General features: G+C 48.3%; 10 protein-coding genes across 10 annotated transcripts; 5 read left to right on the forward strand and 5 right to left on the reverse strand.

Annotated features, from left to right (window-relative positions):
• Positions 1-62: 62 nt before the first annotated feature.
• On the reverse strand, positions 63-1,645 carry N7509_001953 (uncharacterized protein; the record flags this gene model as incomplete). The annotated part of the gene is made up of 2 exons (XM_056626590.1): positions 63-1,311; positions 1,470-1,645. The coding sequence occupies 2 exons, from the start codon at positions 1,643-1,645 to the stop codon at positions 63-65; spliced, it is 1,425 nt and encodes a 474-aa protein (XP_056492385.1).
• Positions 1,646-3,608: 1,963 nt separating this feature from the next.
• N7509_001954 (uncharacterized protein) lies at positions 3,609-6,067 on the reverse strand (the record flags this gene model as incomplete). The annotated part of the gene is made up of 4 exons (XM_056626591.1): positions 3,609-4,422; positions 4,491-4,564; positions 4,624-5,601; positions 5,654-6,067. The coding sequence occupies 4 exons, from the start codon at positions 6,065-6,067 to the stop codon at positions 3,609-3,611; spliced, it is 2,280 nt and encodes a 759-aa protein (XP_056492386.1).
• Positions 6,068-8,950: 2,883 nt separating this feature from the next.
• On the reverse strand, positions 8,951-10,740 carry N7509_001955 (uncharacterized protein; the record flags this gene model as incomplete). The annotated part of the gene is made up of 2 exons (XM_056626592.1): positions 8,951-10,315; positions 10,369-10,740. The coding sequence occupies 2 exons, from the start codon at positions 10,738-10,740 to the stop codon at positions 8,951-8,953; spliced, it is 1,737 nt and encodes a 578-aa protein (XP_056492387.1).
• A 2,046-nt stretch (positions 10,741-12,786) lies between these two features.
• On the forward strand, positions 12,787-13,236 carry N7509_001956 (uncharacterized protein; the record flags this gene model as incomplete). The annotated part of the gene is made up of 1 exon (XM_056626593.1): positions 12,787-13,236. The coding sequence occupies one exon, from the start codon at positions 12,787-12,789 to the stop codon at positions 13,234-13,236; it is 450 nt and encodes a 149-aa protein (XP_056492388.1).
• A 239-nt stretch (positions 13,237-13,475) lies between these two features.
• N7509_001957 (uncharacterized protein) lies at positions 13,476-13,760 on the forward strand (the record flags this gene model as incomplete). Its single annotated transcript, XM_056626594.1, has 1 exon — positions 13,476-13,760. The coding sequence occupies one exon, from the start codon at positions 13,476-13,478 to the stop codon at positions 13,758-13,760; it is 285 nt and encodes a 94-aa protein (XP_056492389.1).
• A 1,364-nt stretch (positions 13,761-15,124) lies between these two features.
• On the forward strand, positions 15,125-16,080 carry N7509_001958 (SUR7/PalI family protein; the record flags this gene model as incomplete). The annotated part of the gene is made up of 3 exons (XM_056626595.1): positions 15,125-15,247; positions 15,309-15,692; positions 15,820-16,080. The coding sequence occupies 3 exons, from the start codon at positions 15,125-15,127 to the stop codon at positions 16,078-16,080; spliced, it is 768 nt and encodes a 255-aa protein (XP_056492390.1).
• Positions 16,081-17,771: 1,691 nt separating this feature from the next.
• N7509_001959 (mannitol-1-phosphate 5-dehydrogenase) lies at positions 17,772-19,028 on the forward strand (the record flags this gene model as incomplete). Its single annotated transcript, XM_056626596.1, has 1 exon — positions 17,772-19,028. The coding sequence occupies one exon, from the start codon at positions 17,772-17,774 to the stop codon at positions 19,026-19,028; it is 1,257 nt and encodes a 418-aa protein (XP_056492391.1).
• A 355-nt stretch (positions 19,029-19,383) lies between these two features.
• N7509_001960 (enoyl-CoA hydratase/isomerase family protein) lies at positions 19,384-20,448 on the reverse strand (the record flags this gene model as incomplete). The annotated part of the gene is made up of 2 exons (XM_056626597.1): positions 19,384-20,021; positions 20,211-20,448. 2 exons carry the CDS (start codon positions 20,446-20,448, stop codon positions 19,384-19,386), a joined length of 876 nt encoding a protein of 291 aa, XP_056492392.1.
• A 487-nt stretch (positions 20,449-20,935) lies between these two features.
• Positions 20,936-22,591, reverse strand: adaB (chromatin-binding transcription regulator ADA2; the record flags this gene model as incomplete). Its single annotated transcript, XM_056626598.1, has 4 exons — positions 20,936-21,004; positions 21,065-21,900; positions 21,983-22,442; positions 22,499-22,591. The coding sequence occupies 4 exons, from the start codon at positions 22,589-22,591 to the stop codon at positions 20,936-20,938; spliced, it is 1,458 nt and encodes a 485-aa protein (XP_056492393.1).
• Positions 22,592-23,546: 955 nt separating this feature from the next.
• N7509_001962 (serine/threonine-protein kinase) lies at positions 23,547-25,914 on the forward strand (the record flags this gene model as incomplete). The annotated part of the gene is made up of 7 exons (XM_056626599.1): positions 23,547-23,568; positions 23,711-23,875; positions 23,926-24,182; positions 24,238-24,749; positions 24,812-25,235; positions 25,283-25,648; positions 25,717-25,914. The coding sequence occupies 7 exons, from the start codon at positions 23,547-23,549 to the stop codon at positions 25,912-25,914; spliced, it is 1,944 nt and encodes a 647-aa protein (XP_056492394.1).
• Positions 25,915-26,174: the final 260 nt, after the last annotated feature.

The following is a 26,174-nucleotide window of genomic DNA, read 5'->3' on the forward strand; positions in this document are numbered from 1 at the left end:
GGTAGCTAGATTGATGCCAAGTGCTAGATAAAGACTCTTTATACGTATCTCATACAAGATGATTAAGAGTATCTGCGATTGCGATTGCGCTCCAGTTCGCGTTGTTCTCCATGACGATAACGCTCGTGTTTAAAATTTTGTGTCTCCTTGCGATTATCGTTCGCTTCTTTCCACTCTCCATACGCACCCTTGATACCCAGCGCGGCGAGACCGATACTCGCCGCATCAATCGTGTTGGCTTTAATGCGCTCCTTGCGCGCCTCATCGGCCGTGATCTCGCCATCTTCCAGCTGAGCCGCGCGTTGCTTGCGCTTATTAACTGAGCCGTAGACTTTGTGAGCGGCGTGAACGGTTGCCGCAGTGGCTAGCCCGGAGGTTAACAGCACATCACGGTCCATTTTCTTTTCCATTTTCCTTTTCATCTGAGCTAGCTCCAAATCCGAATCGCCCTCGGAGCTCGACCAGTCCCCATGTGGGTGATTATCAGGGTACCTGTTCAAGGAACGTGGTCGGGCCAGATCTCGAGAGCTTTGTTGTCGCCCGTAATCATCTCCATGATAGTTGTTTTCCATATCCGAGTCCGAATACCCATCAGAGCCATAATCCCAATTCCTGTAGTCGCGGTCGCGACTAGGATAACTTTCCCACTGGTTGGATTGACCATTCCTGTCTTTGTATCGAGTGCTTCTCTGATCATCGCTTTCTTCATAGTCCGGAGACTTCATTCCACGGTGCCGGTCATCCGAGACACTCTGACTGCGTTTCTTCGAGCTGTAAGGGTCATCGCTGTAGTCTCGTGCCACAGATCGCGAGCGGCCATATCGGTCATAGAGCTCCTTTCCCGCGAAGGCCACCACACCTGCGACAGCAACTTTCTTCAGATTGCTCGATGTACGGCTTCCGCCAACCCGACGCTGAAGCTCAGCTCTCTCTTCACGGTTAGGGGCACCTTCACGTAAGCCATGAAGTGTAGTATCCATGATATGGTGTTTCTGAGGCTTGCTTGGATCCTTATTAACCAATCCATTGGTGACAGCTGCCGTCAGAACATGCTTCCCTTTGTCTCCCTTCCATTCTCCAGGCTCCTTGCGCGCCCGCAAGGCCTCTGCAGCACCGGCGGCGACGAGGGGAAGAGCAGCATGCATTAAAAGCTGCCTGCCCTTTTCGCCTAGGAAGCTACTGTGGCCTTTATCACGGTCGCTGTCACTGGGGCCTTCATCACGAGTACTATGCCGGTCTTGGTCGCCATTGACTCTCGAAGCCTGGCCCGTGGATTGGCGACGATTTTGATCGCGGGATGAGCGGCTGGGCCTAGATGAAGAGCCGCTGGGCCGTTCAGAATCTACGGGTCTTCCAGTCAGCAGAGTATTCTATGAATCTTGAGCGACGCATATGAACCTTTGTATGGGCGATATGAGTCCCGTTGGGAACGATTTCCTAGGTGGTAAGAAGGGTCCCCTCCAATTGACGATGCCCGACGTCGAAATTCGTGTTGTGGACGGCGTGCCTGTCGTGAGCCATAGTCGCGCTGTGCATCGTATCGCCGACTATCGGGGTGCTCATCATAATAATCTGCAGCATATCCACGATTGCGGCCATCGGCGCCATCGCGGCGGTCATCGCGGTAGTCGTCGCGGTACGACATTATGTTTTGACGGAGGCGGGGAAGGTGATATCGTTCGTGAAACAGGGATCTGCAGGTGGCAAAGTGCCGAATATACTTGGTACTAAGAAGAACAATATAGTAGACACATAGTCTTTAGATTGCTTTGTTGCAGGGCCAGCTGTGGGGGCTCAGATGAAGGCTGAGAACCAAAGTCCCGGTCATTAAGGACATGATTCACTTTTATCATCCATATGTAGAGACTGAATCGAATGACATCATGCCAGCCCACATCGTGTGGATAGGTCATTGCTTCTTCACATCTGCCGTGTTGCTTAGCTAGTGCTTGTGTATGGTGCACGAGCCTGTCACTTCCATTAAAACAACGTCATCCTGCATTGAACGTTTCAAGGAAACAAGGTACAGTGTATTCCCCAAACTCCGTCATATCTGCCTTACATAATATCTGATTTTTTTTACAGACTCTACTTCCTCAATTATGCTTAATGCACTAACTTAATATGTCCGCGAATCTCAGTATGTGTGATGAGCTGGGCAACACCCGTGAACATTCTAGGAGAACTATCATTAGCATGGGCGGAATCAGTAAGCAAAACCCCATACCAAACAGTATAGTACCATCATTCTCTATAATGCAGCGGTATCAATTAAGTTAATTTAAGGGAATGAGGATTGTATTGTTGTCGCTCTTCAGTGTTCGCCGTAATAATCTAATGAGTAGATATGAATTCCAAGGGCGAAAATGGGTGAGTTCGCTCGGGTTGAGGCTCATACTCCGTCGTACGAGAGTCGCTCTCTGACCCTCTTGGGTGAAGTGAGGTGTACATCATTGGTAGGTCTGCCACCACCTGAAACACTAGTGTAAGGAATGTAGTACGTGTGTAGTAGATTGTTAGTAGATTGTTAGTAGATTGTTAGTAGATTGTTGTATTAGAAAGGGAGTGTAGGAGGTGAGTAAGGTCCCGGCGGAGACTTTGGAATACATGTCACGTACTAGTAGTACACTGTAAGAATCATTAACTTGAAATGACTAGCCGTTCACTGATTCCAAATTAAATACTCCGTACTAGTCCTGCATCGCGCTCACGGCGACATTCCGTAGGTTCTCATTTTTCCCCCCTTTAAAGACATTATTGATACCTAGGTATTCCTTCCCTTCCTCGGGTGGATATACCTCAACAGAAGTAAAATATACTATTACACCATTGGGAAAGCCAAACTCTGTTTATTCTAGTCTATATATCTACAATGTCCTGTAGTGTCCTTTAGTAGCAAGTATTTGATGTCCAGCAGATGCCTAGGTGGTTACTGGTAGGCTCATTATACAACACCCGTGGGCTGTGACTTGTGAGGCAATCAAGGATTTTAACTTAGTAAGTTCGGATTCAAACAATAGTTACCTACCAAAACATGTTTTCAACAAAAAAAATCCAAAAACAAAACATACAACAGCAGGGATTCGCATGTGGTCACCCACCATACTACTAACCTGCCGGCGTGTGGCTTAAGTACGGCTGAGCGGACGGGAAGCCCTGTTCTCCACACCCTATGGTCGTATGTACTAGACATAGCCTTGAAGAACTTTATATAGTAGTAAAATAATACTATAATCTGGGTTGTTGATCTCGACCTTCTCTCGAGATATAACGCTATGAACCATCTCCAATCTCTAAAATACAACCTGACCTGACTCGTGCCCCATAATCACAACATCGCCCGCAGTCGCGGCGCGGGTTGGCGGATCGTCATCTAGAAGGAGCTGATCGCCTCATTGATTCTACACAGCGTTTCATATATATTTTAGTGAGAGACAGTATTCCGAAGAAACTGCCTTTCACATTGAGGTACGATCCTATCTTGGGATTAAAATCATGTAATATGGCTTCAGAAACCGTAATTTAAGCCGGTTGCGGGGCAGCATGGTATGCAAATTTATTATGGTCGTTACACTACTAAGTTGGGTGTTTTTTTCCCTTTAAAGACATTATTGGTATTCCTTCCCTTCCTCGGGTGGATATACCTCAACAGAAGTAAAGCTACAATGACCCACGGGCCCATCGATCGGTATAGATCCCCATTTCACAGGTAATAGTGCCATATCCTCCTCTTCTTGCTCGGACTCTATATCCTCTGTACCTTGTGTCTCTCTCCCCACCCCCGGATCCGCTGAATTCACGTTCGGATTATATAGTGGATGACACGCCGCAGCAATAGCTATGCTGCAGTTCGAAGCCACGGGAATCTCTGACTCAAATCGCCGGAGACTTATAACTATTAAACCAAGAAACATAGCAGTCGCGATGCACACCCCGCTAAGGATTGCGACTGGAGAGTACCCACAAGCATATACATTGTTTGCAGAGTCCCTCTGTAATTTCGTGTCATATGCCTCAATTGCGATCACAAAAAGACTTTGTGAAGCAAGCCAATGCAGAATGGCGGAAGTCACAATCAGCGGCATCGCAAATCGATACGGAATTGAAAGAAAATAGTTGCTCCGTTGGGCAAGCTTTGGGCTATGGGAGACGCGTAACCCCTTGCGATCGTTACCAAAGCGGTCCCACTCGGCGGAGAGACACATTGAAGTTAAGAGGCTGTTGTAAGCGACATAAAGGAATGAAAATATCAGCTGTGGCAGATTGGCGACGAGAGAAGTCGTAACGAGGCTTTCACCAGAGTTCTCAACACTGAGGATTGTATCGGAGGAGATAGCACCAAGCTGCCCAAGACCGCCACTGGTAATTCCGACGATGGATAGGACTAGAAGGAGGATGCAGATCATGATAGCAAGTATCCAACTAGATAGGTTTGTAAGTTTATGCTTGATAAATGCCGTTGCTTGTAAAGAAACGACTGCAAAACTTACAAGAAAATGAAGAAGCCCCAACGACTGGAGACAGCGGACCCCCAGCGATTCCGTTTTTTACTGAAGGCCACAGGCTGGCGAAACTGAGTGTCATGAAGCGAAGGGGGGTGGCATGAGTAGCGGGTATGTATACCCCGGTTCCAGTGGTTGGAAAACACATCCCCTTAGAATATGGATCCTGGCGGCGAAGGAAGGATGCGATGGCATCGCCAACAGTCAAGAGAGGAGTCTCTTTTATCCCGAGCCAGATGTAAAGTAAAACGAATGTCTTCACAATATTACAGATAACTGTGCCCACTGTTAGGGGCACAGAATACTGCAGACTGCAATTTTGTGGTGTAGGTTCTGCCAGACAGTATCGGACCCTAGATTGAACATCGGATGAATCAGACAAGAAATTGTTGTAGGTTCCATAATCATGGGACAACCAATCGCTGTAGGTATATTCATCGGGTGACCAATAATCCCAAAATTCTTGAGACCGGGAAGTAGACACCTTCCAGTTATTCTCTGTCGCCAATTTGTAGGGCACAGAGCTCCCCTTTTTACTGCAATCATCTTCCTGGGCGTTTGCTGGACACAGCCATTTATAAGCAGACATCGCCCCATACAGGTCGCCCAGCCCAGAAACAGGTGGATGATATACACTGTTTGAGCCAATGAAAGTGTACAAGCCCTTCGTGTCATTTTGGGTAACCAAGAGGACCTTGCCATAGGTCGTTTGGTAGGTTTGAGCAAAAGCTGTAACGCAGTCTGCGCTATCTAAGTACTTCAAGTTCCCGATTTTGGCGGCGTGAAAGAGGCCATTGAGAGACGCTCTTAGAGTTGAATTGTCGAATGGGCTGGACAAGTAGACGTCTGACCAATCGAGTTGATCCAAACCTTCTGGCCCGGCAAATATGTCGTAAGCAGGGACTGCAGTCTGGTAAAAAATTGCAGAATTGTAAAAGATGTGGAGTGGCAGCGATGAAAAAAACAAGAAGAGCCACAGAACCGAGCGTGTTGATGAGACACGGAATAGATTGCGGATACTCGGTACCCCAATATCTAGCCACCGCAGGCCCTTATGAGCTCGATCAACGTCATTTCTCGTTGGAGCTACCAAGCATTGCTATAGATAATTAGCATATTTCAGGCAGGTTCCGTATAAATTATTTTCGTACCATCCCGAAATTACTTGCGGCGAGTAGAATGGTGCTGAGCACGTTGATGATCCAATGGTATCCAGTACTCAGTTGGTGTACTCTTTCGCAGTCTCCTCTTGACAACGCAGCATCCTTACCCTGCTGGGTGCGGGTGGCTGTGAAAATGAGGAAGGCAAAATTGAACAATAATACCATAGCACTTGCTGTGAAAGCCAGAAAAAGAGTGAACTTCCATCCTTGAAAAAGGCCCCTCGGGCTGCTCTTTCGTGGAAGTCTGTTCTCAAAATCTCCATAATCTCGTAGGTTGTAGTTTTGTGTCATTTCACCGGATATGTCTTGGATTTTGGACCGAACAAGGGGCTCGGAACTCCGATTGCTCTTAGAACTTATTGACAGCTCAATGTTCTCTCGTATCGAGCTATTCCTCGCCATTTCTCCTTTTGCGATTCTCAAGTTGGGATTGGAGTCACTTCTTTCAATAAAACGGCAACTTGGAATCTCTTAAGTGACATGTGTAAGAGGCTATAAATAGGGGGTCAAAAGATCCTCGCAATGATTGTATAGAATTTGGCTAGAGCGCCCAGACTCTGGGGTCCGTTTGTAAACTCAAGAGGCAGGGATCTACTCAAAAACTCACTTGTTGATGCAGGTCCGGGTGGGCGGGATTGGGGGCCAACGCGGCTGAACTCAATTGCCCGCAAGCTAATTGGCATTCGGGGCGATGGTCGTGCAATTTCCTGTAAAAAAAGACTTATGGTCAAAAATATATCGTTTACAACGTCAGCTGCCATGGCTTAATTAACTAGGCTTAGTAAAAGTTTGTGTGGTAAAAAGCTTGGGCCACAAGAAAATTTGCAGAATTGGTTGCTCTATACACCTGCTGTCTAAACCTGGAAGTTTATTTCCCGCCCCGTGAAGGGTGCGGGCCTAGCTTCCGGAAACCCACGGGTTAAGAGGGTATCCGTATACCCTCTTTTTTTGTATAATTTTGTTCAATTTCGCTAAGATTACCTATTCGAGACATTTTATACTGCTTAGTAAACGGTGTATTTCTGTCTGTTTTAACTCTGTATAGAGGTCCACATTCGGCTGAAAGATATACTATTGCTGTTGCTATTGTTATTGCTATTTACTTGCCATTGCTCAATCGCTTTTTCTTGTTGCATGCGAAGAGCAGCACGATCACTAAATGGGCTACGGCAAACAAAGAAAGGTTCGGACAACCTTAGAAGGATACAACTCCAAGAATATACCCTAGTTCTTGCCCCTTAACCGATTCAATATATTGTCTTTAGATTCCATACTGCTATATACCATCTTGGGCCATAAGTTTGAAGACACCGCCTAATCGGGTAATTCTGCCATTTTACCCACCCTACATTCAAATATATATATTGCATGCAATATGCAATGTTATTGTACCAAATTTTGCTATAATATCCATGGATAGAATAATCAATTATAAATTATATAACAAAATTTCAATCGCTAAAACCGAGTATAGTAGCCATGTGCCTTACGAGTCTTGCTTACACGCTGAGGCATTGATCTAATTACACTATCAATTTTATTTTGATCTAGCACATCCCAGGCCTCCGATATACACTCTCTAAATAGCTTCTAATCTGCCTCAGATGTACTACAATGTAGTAGATTAGGATAGAGCTTATATAATTTACGTTTGAGTATACGCTATACAGGTTCAATAGGGTTAAGATCTAGCGAGTGTGGTGGCCATTCTATAACGTATATACTATGATGTTTAAACTATCGCTGAGCAACATAGGAGCGGTGGATTTTAGCGTTATCTTGCTGAAATATAGTTCTAGGCTCATAGTGTTCAATAAACCCTTCTCAAGCGCTTTCAGGTAGGATTTCGTTGTATAACTACCTCTATAATCTTGCTATCTGTAACGAACCCGATGTTGTCTGAGTCACGTGCCTGATCACATGACCCACAACCGTCCGTTCTATCTGTACCATAACAATTATGAGAGCTTACCTCTCTTTCCTTTTTTTAGCTTTATTACTTTTTCGTCAATACTACATGAATAACATTTCATCTCGGGTCCTTACACTATCCTTCTGAAAAGTTACGCTCTATAATTACAAGTTTTGTACACCCTCCGAGCTATATTCTAGCCTAAACTATTTGATAAATATTCTTCACATAAACCTTAACTTACACCATTCTCTACTGGTAAGCTTCTCCTCTAAGCCAGGTAACGTATTGGCTGTTTAAATTAGGGATACGTTGAACACTGTATTCGCCAAGAAAGATGAAGCTTTATAGTTAGGAATTATAGTGTTCAGCCCTCCAATTTCGGCAAAATCGGACTCTTTTGCGGGCGTTCTCCCTCGAAATTAGGATACAACGTCTTGCTCGATAGCGCTAGAGGAATTTTGAACATAGGAATCGCTTGATTGTTGATCGAGATAGATGACGAGGTATACAGGTGCTTAGCTTACTAAGGCCTAGCCAAGGCTTACGGTGTACAAGTAAATAGGTATATTTAATAGTAGAGTACCTATAGACTTTAGGGGCACCTGAACGAGGTAGTAATTTAAGCGTTTGGTGTTCTCAGAATCGTTTGATTGTAGAGTATATTATTAAGCATACGACGTTGAACTTAGCAGCTATTTTAGTAGGCGATACACCACATTCATGAGCGTATATAATAGCTGCACGGGCCTCAGATAAAAGCTCACCCCCTAGCCTTCGATTACCACTTATTTCGTGCCAAACCGACGCATATTAGTAGTATAGGGGGTAGTTGAAGAAGATGGGTGGGGGGTGACGCGAAAATCGCGCTAAAAAATAGCGCGATGTCTTCAAACTTTTGGACCGCCTTTGTATCATTTCAGCTCTTCCAAGTTGGCCTTGAAGACCCTGATCTTTGATTCACGATCGCACGTACATTCGAGATTGATACCCCTGGCTTCGAGCATCCAATGGGCAGAGCAACTGGTCGAATCATGCGCAAAATTGGCCCCACTATCTGTCATGACAGAAAAATGGGTCAAATGTGCCATTTGACCAAAAAGTGCGCACGCACAGATTAACCTCTGTACGGTGGTAGTTTTGCCTCGATATGGTGATCTACTAATAAGATCTACTAGTAATGACACTACTGGAATATTCTAGATGGAGTGAGTCACTCAGCTGGACTCTTTGCTTTAGAAAAATACTTGTATTAATATTAGTAGCTGCCGCGAATTGCACTCCAGGGCTGTGGGGGTATGTTCGCTGTATTCGAGGAAATAATGCACACAATGTTTGTCTTGTGGGTTTTCAGCCAGCGGAATAAATTATTGTCATCTCAGCAAGGCCTGCATGTGTCCACATGCGATCGTTGAATAGTCCACAATCTCTTTGACCTCATCAACATGCTTCAAACTGATGTTCATTATTTTGCCGTTGTTCAATATTCTCGTAACCTCATAATTTGTGAGGATAGCCGCTTCCCTTTGTCCTCGATTTTTCGATTGTTCGGTTATGAAGTGCAGCCAGCGTCCCCCCGAGCACGGGATCCAATAACACCATTTCACTTCAATGCTATTATCCGGGAAGGCTGAGCTTCCATGAGGCAGTGAGCCCCCACGAGGGAGATGTATGAGATCAATGCCTTCTTCTGAATCGTGCTTAGGCTGCCCGGAAAGCTGCCGCGTGGAAAGTGCTCGGGCGGCGGGTATCGATATTATTCCGTTGGAGGTCTTCAGGACAATAATACAAGTGTCGTAAAAGTCGAATCCGCCTTCCTTACACCCGAAAACCCATGATACACTAGAAAGGACAGTGTCGGGGATGACACCCTGAATCGACAGAGTAACATTCTTGTCTTCAGGTGACGCAGGATATTCCGACTGGATATTTTCAAGGTTTTCGGGCGCGACGATATCATCCTCGTAACTGAGTGGTGATCTGGGGTGCTGCTGTATTTGATATTTTGATAGCGTATACACAAGGCGGCGTATTCGGCTTCTGTCCTGTACGTTGACCTTCCTCCATGGCCTCCCTTCTAACCCGACGTGATAGTGTCCCTCTCTATTACTAAGGAAGTAATAGACTGCGGACCTTATACTGAGCCAGAGGACCTGAAATCCAGCCCAGATCAGGAATCCTTCGTTGCTGGTCGACTGAATGAGAGAGACATAGGTTGCTACGACGGTAGAAACGCCGATGATAGCACCAATACTCCAGTTGATCCTCCAAATCAAATGAACTCGCGCACTTTTGGGTATTCCAAGGATAATCTTGCGATCCACGCCAACAGAAGAGCAAGTTGGAAGAGTACCTGTTAAAATGTCAATCTCAGATTTCTTAGTGTTCCCCCAGAGGCCATGTAGTCGCAAGATAACGGCAGCAGTGAAATAAAACACCCAAGATGCGAGGGAAACCCAAGCAAGTGTACAGGCATCGTATTTCCAAAGCAGAGTGAACTCGCCCAGCTTTCCCATCACAGACGCAGCGAGAAGCATCCAGTCAACGTATGAAAACCACGAAGCGTATCTCTTGTCTCGCCACGGATCCTCGACGAAAGAGTAAATCTTTATCTCATCTCCGGGAAAGCTGGAAGGAATGCAGTTCAGAATACTGATCGTGTGCTGATTAAAAACGTATACGAATCGGCGTTGAGAACTGATCGGCGAATCTTCCTTCATCCTGGATCCTCGAGCGCTCTACTCAGAATTAGCAGATGAATTCTAAAATCGGGAAGAAAAATATCCATTACCTTCATCTCACTCTCCACGGCTATCGCGGGCTCTTTACGATCATGAAACATGAAATTCTTATCTGCATTTTGGAACAACCCGACAACAGCGTCTGATTTCGCATTGCTGACACCCATGCTTTCGCGCAACCAGCCAGGAGTTGATGTCGCAATAAACAGCTTGACAACAGGTATAGCTCCAAACACAGTCATCATTGCCCATACGAGGCCAGCGGGCCCCTTTTCACCTAGTGCTAACGACTCCGCGGCTGTTGATCCGATCAACGATGTCAGGGCGGTTATCTCGACCAGACTACCACCAAAATTGAAGGACGACAAGGCGCCTTTGATTTTGGCTATCTCAGTTGAATTCGATACCGTAGACTTGTCCATCTTGTCTAGTTGGCTAGAAAAATCCAAGAGAGGTTGAGGGTCAAGTCGCTGTTGACCGAAAAAGAAAGCCCGAAGGACTCTGGCGGAGGCATTGGTCTTTTATGACTGATTAATTTCAACGAATTTAACTTGAAATGGGTTTGCATACGCCACGGGTGCTAGCCCGGGTGCAGCCTGGGGTATATAATCTGACATACTACACATGTTACTCCCCAAGCGGTTCCCTGCGTATCTTTCCACGAGCTATCGTATGTAAATTTGATGATAAAAACACAATGGAAATACATATTTACTAGTTTAGGAGTATCAGAATCTACCGAATTGCCGTCTACTGTATCTGAATGAGATTGCGGAGACTGATGCTTAGCAGCGCGGTACCGGCGAACACCAAGAACAAATGGGTGGTTAAGCATAAGCGACACACCATATGATTGGCTTGCTTTTATGACAGCTGATATCGCAGAGGGGCTGGGAAAGCCTTGTATCCCGTTTACCAATTACCTTGAATGTGGCGTCCGTATCGTCGCTTATTTCTACCTTAGACGTGGCCATGTAGCAGGGCCGCTGTGAGTAATCCCGGACGGAATTTGGGCTACTAGTACCATCATCCATCTAACTCTTTATCATACCAACAATTGACAATAGTGTGGGCCAGAGGAGTGTGAATGCTGTGCTCCGTTTTCCCGGGTAATAAGTTTGATGAAAGTTGACGCTGCAGATGAGTAGATGAGTGATGACAAGGGGGGCGGGAACAATACCATAACTCTTAACTCGAAGGGAAAAGGTATCCTGCATCCGTCACTCGACAAAATTCATAAATACTAGAGACAAATTCCTCGCAATTTTCACCAGCTGCCCTGGCTTTAATTCAGAACACTAAACCTCGAGCGTATTAGGTCCATTTCGGAGTCTATTGGACCTCGAGTCTAATGGTAGGTTTACCATATATTTTTGAACTTATTTTGGAGGATGATAGCAATTGCTCGAAAGTAGTATTCTAGTTTTATGTATTACAATGACACTTGCTGAGGCCTCAGGCCTGGGCTTTTATGTTGCGTTTGTCCTTTGATAGTAGTAGTATTTAGTGGTAGGTATTTCTCTGAGGCCTTTTCCCTCCATCATCATCATCCAGTTTCAAAGTCCGCTCCCGCCACTAACACTTTTGCAAGCTTGAGAATGAAACCGTGAGGGTTGGATGTTGCGATGTTGTAATGTCGTCAGTGTTAGTAAGAGATTTCGGTCGAAATTTCCAATTACCTGCTTCAAACTAGGACTGACTAGTGCTGGTATACTAGTCGTGCCTGCCGAATTGGATCTGTTGTCGGCAGTGTCGGGGCGTGCCTTCCCCGACTGTTGTTATTGTCACCATTGTCTACCCCATTCTCCCCTGCATTATCCACCAGCCAATCTTTTCCATTCCATCGATCTTCCCATCTATCATCTATCATCGAGGAAAGTTTCTATTGAATCCAGCTTTCGGACACAGTGCACGCACCTGCAGAAGGCATCGGCACACCACAAAGCTCGCGAAGAAACTCGCACCGGCACTGATCGACTACACAAGCTTTTCGGCGAATATGGTCAAATGCATATCGACTCCACAGAATACACACTAAGTACTCGGCTTCAAATATGAAACTTTTCCCATCCACAAAGTACGCTAATGCTACATCGGCTCCAAGAAATTAGCAAGCCTGCCTTCTTGCTCCCGCGAACCGGTAAAATTGCTAGAATGGATGCTCAATCGGATCCGTTTCTGTCTTTCTGTACAGAACAAGTTTGCTTCGCTCCAAGAAACGAGATGATGGAGGGCGACTTTGAGTTTCTATTTTCCACGGACTGGAAACACTGTCCTTGTTCTCGCCATCACTCATCCAAATATCTCTCCAGTTGACGGGCAAATACATTAATAATATTGGACGGACAAAGTCTCTATAAACACGGTCTTTGGGAGAAAACCCTTTGCGCGACCAGTATACGACTTCACTCTTTGAAGGCCTGCACCGCAACGGTTACACTGTCGGATATCTTTCTGAACAGCTTCGGATGATCGGCCAGGTCGCCGGTATGACATGTAATATTTTCTACGACGGCTCATTGCGTAGCAAATCCAATCTGAGTGATCGGCAAGCAGCCAAGAAGTTGTATCAGCTGGTCAACAAGGGACTCTTCCAAACGAAGGACTCGGAGGCTATCGTTTTCATCAACACCGAGGGATCGATGCCGGATGAGGAGAACCACTCTTGGCGAAACAGTCTGTTCATGGAAATCGGGATCAGCTTGTGCCATCCCCTACTGTTGAACAAAGCTGCCAAGCCGTCTCAGGTCGCAATCATCGTTCCGTACGAGTATCCGCGATACCACCGAAAGAGGATTTACTCTGAAAATGACTGTTCTTGTGCAAAATGGATCCCTACGGCCCTGATGCCTTCAACCTCGACATGCGCCGGCACTCAGGTCTTTAACGCTTTTCAACGGACTGTGGACGTGGTATAGAGCAAAGCAAACCACCCAGCCGAGCCAAGTACTGCAAAAAGAAAGGGACAGCCTACAGTCACAGCTTATAGATAGCCAGAAAGAGTTCAATAACGGGCAGATGGAAAATGACGAGGTATCGGAGAGATTGAAAACGACTTATACAATGCGCGAGAGGAACTTCCCAACCGAGCCGACTTGTATCAGCAGTTAGACCTTGTCCGTTGTCGACCGCAAGGATCCCGCCAAGTACACCGACGATGATATCTGCCTTCTGGTCTTGTGTTCCAAAAAGGCCCGGGCAACATTCCCTGGAGCTTTCACCAAAGAAGGGACAGTTCGATCCTCTTACTATGGCCTGGTCGATGAACGTCGACAACACATTTGTTTTCGACCTGGACGTTCGGATGTCCAATATCAAGAATTACTTTCATGTTCACGTAATTTCCCAGTCCTCCCATCTTTACAATGCCAAAGGGCAACTCCGAAAGCGCGCAAAGAAGGATGTTGCTGATGCTCGGAACCCAACCGACCCGAAAAATTGAGGAAAAGTTTTCCAGACACGACGTCAAATGGAAACCCACGTCTGTACTACGGGAGGAAATCACCACTGTTTCTACCGACTTCGTTACGAGTATCTTGAGGAGCGGCTAGAGGAGAACTATATCGACTTCTAGAGATGGAGTTATGATGTAAAATTAGTGCCTAGTGGTTAAATCCAATTAAATTCAAGTTCAACGGAGGATTATGTTAGTAGAACTGAGCCTATATTAGAGAGTACAATAACTACTAAACAAAGCTTTCAAAGCTACTTCAAGATTACCCAGAACTAAGGTTTTATACCCCGACAAGTGCTCATGAGATTGAGGGGCTTGCCAGGCTAGTATGTATGTATGTATGTATGTATGTACTTAAAATTAGACTGTCTACTACTAGTAGTAGCTACTAGTAGTCATACTACATTGGCAACGCTGCTCGTTCCCTAGAATGACCAGCAAATATAGCCATGCGGCATTCGACTACCATGCGCCCTTTTAATGACTCAACATATTCCAAGACAGACAATACTAAGGGGTTATGCCGGAACATATCAACTTAAAGATTCTAGAACTTAATTGAAACCTAAGACGAATGTTCTGCTTTCAGATGCTGCCGACCGGCTCCGAGCGACCAAAATTAGGGCAAACTATGTACCGTGCCTAATATCAGATACAATCAAAGCCGACCAATTCAGCCATCATTCCATCTATCAAGCTACAAAGTAATTTTCTTTGATGTTGGAAGATGTCGAACATCCACTTCAATTCTCGAGCCTAGCCCGCGAAATCAAGCGTGGCTGGGCCAGCATTCCAACGAGCGGCGGGGAGAGCTCGACACGCCCAAGCATCCGATCTTCCCCTAAACGGGTATTCAATCGTGCCGATCATTACAAGATAGGCAAGATATGGGTCTTGAGTTCTCGATTTAGACATTTTGCTCAGATGTTCGTACATGCCATCGGGGATTTTTCCCTCGTGACAGACTCGGTCGAGATTCGCGCCTGGATACCGCCCTTGCCAGTGAGTTCCGACAGCCCTCGATCGGAATGATGGATTCGGCGTGAAAGATCTTCGCTCTTTTGCTGGCGTATATAAGTAATTGGGCTGGGAAGCAGAGATCGGCTCTCGGAAATTGGCTATGTGGATAAGTTTCTCGATCATAATCTGGTGAGGATCTGAGCTTGATTTTACTTTTCTGCTATGATGATCATGGATCTCAAGACTAATCGATTGTTTCTGACATTTAGATCCATCGGTTCTGGAATCGACCTGATCGATCCGTCGGCTGTATAAGATACACGACCGATCAACTGTGGACAACGTTCTGATTGCTTCGACTACACGATAAGACGTCGGATATACTAGCCGCCATGAAGGTCGACTTCAAGAAGATATTCCCCGCGTTGACGGCATTCATCGCATTCATCCTCACATTATGCTGTCTATTTGCCGGGACACAGCAAAACCTCCTCGATGGCGCCGACCTTCTCACGGTATGTCCGCCAGCCCATCGCAAGACTTTGTGTAGTGCTAATCTTTCCACTCGTACTGTAGCTTTATACCCCCGAAGGCGGCACCGATAGCAAAGCCAGTGCCTTCTACTCCATTCACGTCATGTCATATTGCCACGGCACCCTAGAGACAGTCGAGCCGGGTAGCTCTAGCAGCGCACGCAATGTGACAGCGTGCTCAAACCGCAAGCTCTTGTTCGCCTTTGATCCCACGCAAGAATGGGAGGATGGAGTTTCCCACGGCCCGAATCTGGAATGGCCCCGAGTGATCAGCGACGACTTCCACGCTTTCCGTATGACGACTCGCTCGATGGCGGTGATGTATATGATTGGCGTGGGGGCTATTGGGTCCGCACTTGTCGCGCGCGTGGTCTCACTCATTGCCCCGAGGAGGCAACAAGGACTATTTGAATTCGGGTTCCTGCTGGTAAGTGCATACATACGTATAGTTCCGAGTCATGGTTCACCCGCCGATCCTTCCCTTCTACTGGGAAGAATAAGCACAACCAGGAGCAAATAAGCAATAAGGAATCCGCTAATACCCTGTCGATCAGTTTGGGGCTCTAAGTCTCAGTATCGCCTCGATCATTGCGACGGTGATCGCATTCGAATTCGTCGACTTGATCAACGCTCACGGCGATGGTTCTAACGTGTCGGCCAAATATGGCGACAAATTCCTTGGCATGACATGGGCATCAGCTGGGTTGCTGTTGGTTGGAAGTATCAGCAGTTTCATCAATGTATTTGTCCGAGGCATGCAACCTGAGCCGGCGCCTGCTCCTCCGAAGGATGAGGAAGAGGGGGATGAGGACTAGAAAGCTAGTAGGGGAGGTGAGGGGCACGGAGCATGGAGGGGCAGACTCGGGATTGAACAGATTCGGATTGAACAAAGGAGGGGTTGAGGGACGCGCTGGGCTCCAAAGACGCTTGAGCGCGGCACGGACAGACATCGGGGAAACCCGTGCCACTCAGTGATTTTAATCTTACAGTATACGACCGGCAATGCCACCTGAATGAACTACATACCTACCAATGAGGCCAGATGCATACGAGCAAGATCCAAGACCCCTAGCGTAATGGTTGTCCGAGCGTGATTTTGCGCACCCCGGCCAGGTTTAGAAAGGCTGGGGTCGGCGCAGGGACCAATCGAATGATGGGCCGACGCTGAGCGAGTGCCCAGATTAGGCAGTCAAGGGGTGACCCCAAGAGGAGGCAAAAGGGGGAATGGAGCCATTCAGCAAGAGGGCGTTGGGCACGTTGGAAAGGGATGGAAGAAAGTGGAAGAGATAGGAATACTCTAGTGTACTCCGTAAACCTCGGCAGTTCGATATCGAAGCAGCAACTAAACGGAAGAAAACTGGGTCTGGCCGTTGTCCGTTCATCCGACGTCACCAAGAGTGGAGAAGAGGACGGTCGATCACGTAGGTTGTCTGGACGCTGCGATTATCGCGTATCAGATGCGCCATCTTGGCTTAGCCCTAGCCGTGGCTATGGCTATAGCCTATGACTGGTATGACTTGTCAGCGTCAGCCGTGAGTCGTCAGCCCTTCAACTAGGAACACTGTACTCCGGATGGCTTAAGTTCTCCGGGGTGTCGGCTGGCTTTCCCGCTCACGATACCAATTCTGGTCAAGGGAGTTGCATTCTTTCTGTCTTCCGTTCAAACTCCGGGCTGGAAAGTCATACGGGTGATACCGGAGACTGATTTGCAGAACTACTCCGGTGAGATGTTTCAGGGGGGGCAATGTGCATATGAAGACTGGACTATCAAATGAAAATGAATGCCCGACGAAAAGGAAGAAGGGGGTTTAATGAGCGAAAAGGGTTTAGAGGGTAGGCAAGTCAGAAAGGGGACTAGTTCCCGGCGCGATTTGATTGTAAGAGACTAAGAGACTTAGGGAGTAGTAGTCTATGGCTGACTTTACATTGCTTTCGACCGGGGTTTGTTGGCTATAGAGAGGGTTACAGGTTGCACGGCAAAGCGGGGGGGGTTACACTAGGTAGACCATCGTGAATGGAATTGTAATGTTGAATGATAGAATCAACTTTGTTTGAATTTCAGCGCAAAGAGAAAAAGAAAGTAAAAGAAAAGGAAAGAAAAGAGAAGAACCTCATGATGCCCTCATCAGCAGGAAACAAGGCGGAGCCCAGTTCCGGCGCCTCCTCCCGAATATCGATGAAGTCATTCACACCTGGGCAGATACCAACAAAACCAAAACCAAAAAAGAGCACGAACCTGCCACAAAGTATAAACTGGGCCAGGCCACGATACAAACCGCAAAACCATTAAACCCCTCTCATTCTTCTGGTACTAATCCTCTCATTCCATAAATTGACGTTCTTATAAATACTCCCATCCATCCCCACATCCGCATCGCTCTTTCCCTCCAAATCAGCCACCCGCACTTCCTTCTTTCCCTTAACTTCAACCTTCTTTTTAAACCTCAACCCTTCACTCCTCTTTTCTCTTCTCTTCTCTTCCTCCTCCTCTTGCCTCACTTCCATCATGACGAAAAAGGCTGTTCACTTCGGCGGTGGTAACATCGGCCGCGGCTTTGTCGCCGAGTTCCTCCATACTGCAGGCTATGAGGTCGTCTTCGTAGATGTCATGGAGAGCATCATCACCTCCCTCCAGAATACCAAGTCCTATCAGGTCACCGAAGTCAGCGGAGATGGTGAAAACACCAAGACCATCACCAACTATCGCGCTATCAACTCCAAGACCCACGAACAAGATGTTGTCCAGGAGATCTCCACTGCCGATGTCGTCACCTGTGCCGTCGGTCCAAACATTCTCAAATTCATTGCTCCCGTTATCGCTAAGGGCATCAATGCCCGCACTGCTTCTGTTCCATTGGCCGTCATTGCCTGTGAGAACATGATTGGCGGAACTGACGCCCTACACGGGTTCATCAAGGACAACACTGATAACTCACGACTGGAGACCCTCGGCGAGCGTGCTTCCTTTGCCAACTCTGCCATCGACCGCATTGTCCCAGCTCAAGCCCCAGATGCCGGCCTGAATGTCCGCATCGAGAAGTTCTACGAGTGGGTGGTTGAGAAGCTCCCCTTCGGCAAGTTCGGTCACCCCGATATTCCCGCAATCCACTGGGTCGACCATCTCGAGCCCTACATCGAGCGCAAGCTGTTCACCGTCAACACCAGCCATGCTACCGCTGCTTACTACGGCAAGTTTGCCGGTAAGATGACTATTGCCGAAGCGATGAAGGACGAGTACATTCGCAACACTGTCCGAGATGTGCTTCAAGAAACTTCCTCGCTCATCGTGGATAAGCACGAGATCGCTGCCCAGGAACAACAGGACTACGTCGAGACCATCATCAGCCGAATCTCCAACCCTTACCTGGAAGATAGCGTGGAGCGTGTTGGTCGTGCCCCGATCCGCAAATTGGGCCGCAAGGAACGGTTCATTGGTCCTGCTGCGCAACTTGCGGAGCGAAATGCCAAGTACGACTCATTATTGGGCTCTGTGGAGATGGCCTTGCGATTCCAGAATGTGGAAGGAGACGAGGAAAGCGTGGAGCTAGCCAAGATTCTGAAGGAGAACTCACCGGGTGATGCCACTGTTCAACTGACCAGCCTGGAGCGAGACCACCCGCTGTTCTCTGCCGTGGTGAAGGTGGTGGAGCGTGTGCAATCTGACTCCAAGTATGATATCCCCAATATACCCTTCTCTGTTGCCCATGCTAATCATTTCAAAGGGAGGCGGGTCAACCGCGCATCTAAATTGCTTTCACTCTGAACAACTTCAAACCGCATGGGAATAGGCGAACACACGGCGTGCCTGGGAAATGGATTCTTTCGATATGACTTTACGACCTGTAGTATCCAATGTGTAGTATGATTAGCTATGAACTGACACAATATGATTATCCACTGAAATGCTACTTCCTTTGCATTCCTTCTTTGTACTTCCCAAGGGGACCTGGTAGCTACCTAAGAGGAATAGATTGGCCAACCCTTTCAATCTTAAGTAGCTACTAGTCTGCCAATAGAAGACGGTCAATAGTAATGGTGGGCAATAGGGGTTTCAAACTCTTGCAACACCACTGTACAGTAGTAAACCTCAAGTATAGACACAATCAAAAGACCTTGTTCTACAACTTGCTATCCTTCCAAACAGGCGCCCTCTTCTCCACAAACGCCTGCAACCCTTCCTTAATATTCTCCCCCTCATAAAGCCTCTTTACCCAAGTCTCACTCAACATTCCCGTAGCCTCATCCGCCCCAATGCCCTCCCACCCCAACTTAACCCCCTCCCGACTAACCAGCACCGCATCAGGACTATTCCCCGCAATATCAGCCGCAAACCCCAAAGCCCTCTTAACAACAATCCGCGAATCCTCCTCATTCTCCCCCTCATCCTTACCCCGACCAACATCAGGAACCTGAACCACCTCATTAACCAATCCCCACCTCTCAGCCTCAACAGCCGACAAAGTCCGCCCAGTCAAAACCATCTCCATAGCACGCTGTTTCCCCACAGTCCGCACAAGACGAGGTAATGCCCCCGCCATAGCAACGACGCCTCGCTTTACTTCTGGTAACCCGATTACCGCCCGTGAGGCGGCGATTACGATGTCCGCGTTGATGATCATTTCGGCGCCCCCGCCGAAACAGAGGCCGTTTAGGGCGCAGATTAGTGGCTTTTTGCCTTTTCGGCGTGCTACGCCGCCGAAGCCTGAGGGGGGTTGGGGGGCTTTTTTGCCGGTGTTGTTGGCTTGGGTGTTCCATTCTGGCGTGGGTTAGCTTGTTTTCTTTCTTGATTTCTTTCGGGGGTGTGTAGGGTTCTTTTTCTTTTGTATGGGTGATAGGGGGAAAAAGAGAAAAGGTGTCTCCTTATAAAGTCCAAATATCGGCAGACAAATCTCCAATCACCGCATCTCGTATAAATCACTGTATGTAAGAAAGAAAAGAAGTTTACCTTTCAAATCAGCCCCAGCGCAGAAAGCCCTCCCTTTCCCAGTCAGAATGCCAACGCGCAGGCTAGGCTCTTCGTCCATCCACTCCCATACATCATGCAGATCAGCATGACCCTGCGCATTGATGCAGTTGAGGTCGCGTGGTCTGTTGAGCGTGACGAGGAGGACGTGCGGTGCCGGAAAGGAGAGGATGGCGTGTTGAGGGTTTGGAGGAGGAGTTGCGAAACTTGAACCGGGCATTGCGTTGATGAAGGGAGGAAATGTACGTTTTGAGTAAAGATAAATCTTAAGGGATGATTGTTTGGGTTTGGGTGGGTTTGGGGCTGGTTGTTAAATGCGGAGAGCAGACCGATGGAGATGCCGAGGGCCGATGCGGGGGAGAGGTCGAGATAGCTCGGCAGCGGTACTACTAGCACTACTTGTATCAGTAATCAGATACTCCATTCCACCGTGCTCTGGGTGATAGAGTGCCCTATAGGTCTACACTACTACGTTGATAATATATGGAGGACTATTATGATCAAAACCTATTTCTACATAGAATTTTATTCGAATAAAAAGGGTATTGTGCATTACCGCCCGGTAACCTCTCGGTATATGAACAACGTCAGGTCAACACCCCGTCTTTCCCATTGTGAACGCCAGAAACCAAACGCTCCCAGAGCAAATTGCAGAATAGATATCAAGTCGAATACAGACAACGCAAGCATGATCACCACCAGGACTACTATCCCTTATTGATCCATCCGCTGTGCACCATAAAATCGTAAATGCGGCTGGTTTTGGTGCCCTCGATCTATCGATAATGTTAGCTATTAGTCGTGCCATCAAAAAGGACATGAACGGAAGAACTAACCTTGCAGATCGTTCGTGCATCCTTCTTCTTCAAAGTACCGCCTTGTTTCATTGCTTCCTTCAACAGTGTCTCTTTGACGACAAGATAGGGCTTCGGCATAAGATGGAGTGCATTGCATACGTCTACCTCCTCAGTTGTCAAAAGGTGAAGATCGGCAGCACCTTCATTGTCCAATTTCCATGCCGACACTCCACTCAGCGGCTGGACGACATATTTGGTCTTGGTTGGCTGCGAAGGTGCGGAATCGCCATCAATGGCGAACATCCGGTCAAAGTCATTCTCGGGCTCCGGTTCGGATGGTTTGCTAGGCTTCTGGAACCGCAGCGGAAGTTCAGGTGTCGTCAGTTGAATGGCTCCAGTCGACGTCTCGGGCGGTTGTGTTTGCTTAGGACGGGCACTGGCGAAGCGGTCAAAGGAGCCTTGCGGTAGCATCCTCTGTACCCGGTTTTGCTTATCCTGCTCGTATTTCTCGCCTGCTTTCAGGTCACCGATACCCATCTGTCGCCACTCCTGGAGTTGTGAGATGGCGAGGCGCAAGTTATGCTCGTATTCTAATCCCTTATTCAGATCGTCGAAGTCTTTCCGGTTCATCATCCGAGCGAGGGGTTTGGCCTTGTTCAGCAATTCGCGTTCTTCTTTCGAACGCTTCTTCTCGTGCGCGGTGTTTTTCCGATATTCTAGGAGATTGTGTTCGAAGAGAATCTTCTTGCGTTCTGTTCGCGCAGTGAGGCGCGAGTTGTAGATATCTACCACGGTCATCTTCAGCTCTGTTTCCGCATCTATCTCGCCATTGGGACCGATGCCCGCCCCAGGTTCAAACGCCATGTGCTGAACGGCTTCCTCGGCCTCATTGAGGAATTCGGTTTCGAACTCCAATCGACCAGGCATGTAACCCTGGACCTCATGGCATGCGGGTACACTGGCAGTTGGTTTTTGCTTGGGGGGTTGTAGGGGGAGCAGCCTTGGCAGCATCCTTGCGCTCCTCGATCCGGCGCTTCTTGCGCGTTTGAAACTCTTCCTTGGAGATGGATTTCTGAAGGCTGCTATCCTCTGGGTCGGCGCGGTCAGGAAGAGGGAAGTGACTTCCATATACGAATGTCTCGATGTAGTGATCGCGCACCTCATCCTTGGAGCGGTAACCACCGATGTGGTCGGCGATGTCGGCCCATGAGCCCAGGCCGTAGATTTCGGCGCCCTCGAGCAGCAACAGCTCCTCATCAGCACCCCATTCTTCCTGGAAGATCGGGACGGAGTTTTGCTCGATAACTTGGAAGGGATGGGTGGCTGGGTCGTGGTTCTTTGATAGCTCCCCGGCGGCGAAGCAGGGGACACAGAGGTCGTATTCAGGGCAGGAGGGGTGTGCACAGGAGATGCGGACCTAATGGGAGAAGGATGAGTCAGTGCATTCCATGTTAGGGTATTCGGAGGACTCACAGTTGAAGTCACGTCGACGGAGCACACATCGCAGTGGAACTTTGTGCCTGCCTCGGTGCCGCGCGAGGCGGTCTTCTTGCGTATTACACCCATCGGTTTTTGGTCCCGTTCATCCTCCGCAGAATCCAACGTTGTCGCGAGGTCCCACCTTACCCTCGAGAGGTCTCCGAGGGCAATGCGAAGTGTCGAGATGGCGGGAGAGGGGAGGGGATGGGTGTAGGTGGGAGGTGGGAGGTTGTGCCAAGTTAAGGTGAGATCCTTCCCCAGGATCTCCGCAGATGGGATCGGGAAATAAAGAGCCGAGTGCTAGCTGCAGATTTGAGGCGCAGTTGGAAGAGTTCGCGTTGTCGAATGGACCCTGGAGATATTGGATTGTTGGTGATATGATTTGATTGACAAGATGAATTGACTGGACGCTGGACAACGCGTGTGGTAGTTCCCGGTTCCCACTGTTAGTGACTGGCAGTGACTGGCAGTGACTGGACTAGCAGTGGCCTTAAGATTGTGGCTGACACTCCGTTCTGCCCTGACTTGTACTGTTTGCACTGCCCCAATTTGTGGCTGACACTTCCCGCTTACCTCAGCACCCTGAATCTTGAAGATACCGTAAATACGGTACAGCCTTATGATACCCTCACAGCCAACCCCCATCCCCGGAGTGTAAATTACGTATAGCCAATACCTTCTAGGCACGCTGGCTTCCCCTCCCCGCCACAGCCCATTGCCCGCGCCTTTGATCCTCCTTCTCTCTCTCTATCTACCAGTTGTGCTTCAGTCTTCAATCTCCTCTGGTGTTGAGAAGGTAAGCCGTGCGGACTCTATACCGGAGATTCAATCACGATCCCCATTTACCCCCTTCCCCCGAAGATCAGATCGGGCGGCGTGGCGCTGATCTTGTGTGGTCCCCGGCTTTATTTTGGGAACTTCGATGTTGACTCCCCTTGATCGTTCAGGCAGTTTGCACAACCTATCGTGGTCGGTTTCTTTTGGACACTCGACTCTTTCCTCTTCTCCCCTCTCTTGATACCCCGGCCTTGAGACCGCCATCATGTCCTGGAAGCTCACCAAAAGTATGTTCAGTTGGTCTCCCTATCTCCTCTTCCCCCCCCCTCTTCGTCCCCCCCTCCTCTCAAATCTAAGCCGTCGCCCCTCCGCGGCGCATGAGAGGGGCGGACTGTCTCGGTCCAAATTGCTAATTGACCGTTCCTATAGAACTGAAGGAGACGCATCTGGCTCCCCTCACTCAAGGGTTTGGCCGATCGTCTTCCACCTCCACAATCAAGGGCGATTCCAACGGTGGTGGCGGTGATGAAACACCGGTCACCCCCCAGGCCCCCAGCATCGCCGCTACTCCCAGCAATACTGCAAATGGAATTGGTATGTTTATGCCGTGATCGTGATCTTATGATCTACACGGAAATTCCCAGAGGAAAGATCGCCCACTGACTGCGTGCCTGATGCTGCAACTATAGCCAATTCAGAGTTCCTCGTTTCTCCCCCTGTTAACCCGGTCAACCCGGGTATTCTGATTGTCACCCTCCACGAAGGCCGAGGGTTTGCTTTGTCTCCTCATTTCCAGCAGATTTTCAACTCTCATTTCCAAAACAACTCCTATGCCCCCTCTTCTTTGCGTCCGAGCACCTCTTCCTCGTCACACTCTTCACACGGACAAGCTGGTTCTTTCGTGCAAAACAACCGTCCACAGTCCACTAGTGGTGGCATGAACTCTGCCCCTACAGTCCATGGCCGTTATTCGACTAAATACCTCTCCTTATGCTCTTCTCGATTTCGAAAAGAATCAGGTTTTCGTGGATGCTGTGTCTGGATCTCCCGAAAACCCTTTGTGGGCTGGCGATAACACTGCTTTCAAGTTCGATGTGTCTCGGAAGACCGAGTTGAATGTCCAGCTTTATCTCCGCAATCCTGCCGCCCGTCCTGGTGCCGGTCGCAGTGAAGATATCTTCCTTGGCGCCACGAAGGTTACACCACGCTTCGAGGAGGCAACTCAACCTTTTGTGGAGGACCCAAAACTCAGCAAGAAGGACAACCAAAAGGCCGCCGCTGCTCATGCTGAGCAAGAACGGGCCTCTGGTCAGCAGGGTGCCGAATGGCTGGATCTCCAGTTCGGCAATGGTTCAATCAAGGTCGGCGTCTCGTTCGTTGAGAATAGACAGCGCAGTCTGAAGATGGAGGACTTCGACTTGTTGAAGGTCGTTGGTAAGGGAAGTTTCGGCAAGGTCATGCAGGTCATGTAAGTTGAACATTAAAATTGAGGTTTTGATCCATCGGACGCTTACCAGGTCTGGAAAACAGGAAGAAAGATACCGGCCGAATCTACGCCCTGAAGACGATCCGCAAGGCTCACATTATTTCCCGGTCGGAGGTCACACATACCTTGGCAGAGCGATCGGTCCTCGCGCAAATCAACAACCCTTTCATCGTTCCTCTGAAGTTTTCTTTCCAGTCGCCAGAAAAGTTATATTTTGTTCTCGCATTCGTCAATGGAGGAGAGCTCTTCCACCACCTTCAAAGAGAGCAACGATTCGATATCAACAGGGCTCGCTTCTACACTGCCGAACTTTTGTGTGCCCTTGAGTGCCTTCACGGATTCAAGGTCATCTACCGCGATCTCAAACCCGAGAACATTTTGCTTGATTACACTGGCCATATTGCGCTGTGCGATTTCGGTCTTTGCAAGCTGGACATGAAGGATGAGGACCGAACCAACAGTAAGATTGCAATCCCCCAATAATTTCCACCCCATCTTTTCTAATCAAATCACAGCATTCTGCGGAACTCTCCGAATATCTTGCACCCGAATTGCTTCTTGGCAATGGTTATAGCAAGACTGTTGATTGGTGGACTCTTGGTGTCCTGCTTTACGAGATGTTGACTGGTCTCCCGCCATTCTACGACGAGAACACCAACGAGATGTACCGCAAGATTTTGCAAGAGCCCTTGACTTTCCCCAGCAGTGACATCGTGCCTCCAGCTGCTCGAGATCTTCTCACGCGCCTGCTGGATCGCGATCCTCAGCGCCGTCTTGGTGCCAACGGTGCCGTTGAAATCAAGTCCCACCACTTCTTCGCCAACATTGACTGGCGCAAGCTTCTTCAGCGGAAGTATGAGCCCAGCTTCCGCCCTAACGTGGTATGTCGTGATTTCTCCCACCCTTTTCTTTTGATCTCACAAATTCTAATCCACACTCGTCTTTACAGCTGGATGCTCGTGATACTGATAACTTTGATCGCGAGTTCACTGAGGAGGCCCCACAAGACTCCTATGTTGACGGTCCTGCGTTGTCATCGACTGTGCAACAACAGTTTGCCGGCTGGTCCTATAACCGACCCGTGGCCGGACTCGGCGATGGCGGGGGTAGTGTCAAGGACCCGTCCTTCGGCAGCATCCCGGAGTAAGGGCCAGATTAACGCTGGGCTTCATACAAGGACAATTATTAGGTCAAGAAAGACCCGTGTGCGAAAACAGGTTCATAGACATGATTCTTCATTTGTACTGTCCCATGCTTTTCGTCTTGATCCACATATCACTCACCCATCTTGATCCATCCAATTTCCCTTGTCTCGTCCCATGCTAAGGTTGTCTTTATCTTATCTCTTGTTTCATTTTCTCTTCAAGGAGTCCGTGGCATCTTGATCTCGGAGTACTCTCTCCACGT

This window comes from Penicillium cosmopolitanum, assembly GCF_028827165.1.
Source record: "Penicillium cosmopolitanum strain IBT 29677 chromosome Unknown utg000004l:1.0-4361866.0:1.0-4365735.0, whole genome shotgun sequence".
In the NCBI taxonomy this organism is placed as follows: Eukaryota; Fungi; Ascomycota; class Eurotiomycetes; order Eurotiales; family Aspergillaceae; genus Penicillium; species Penicillium cosmopolitanum.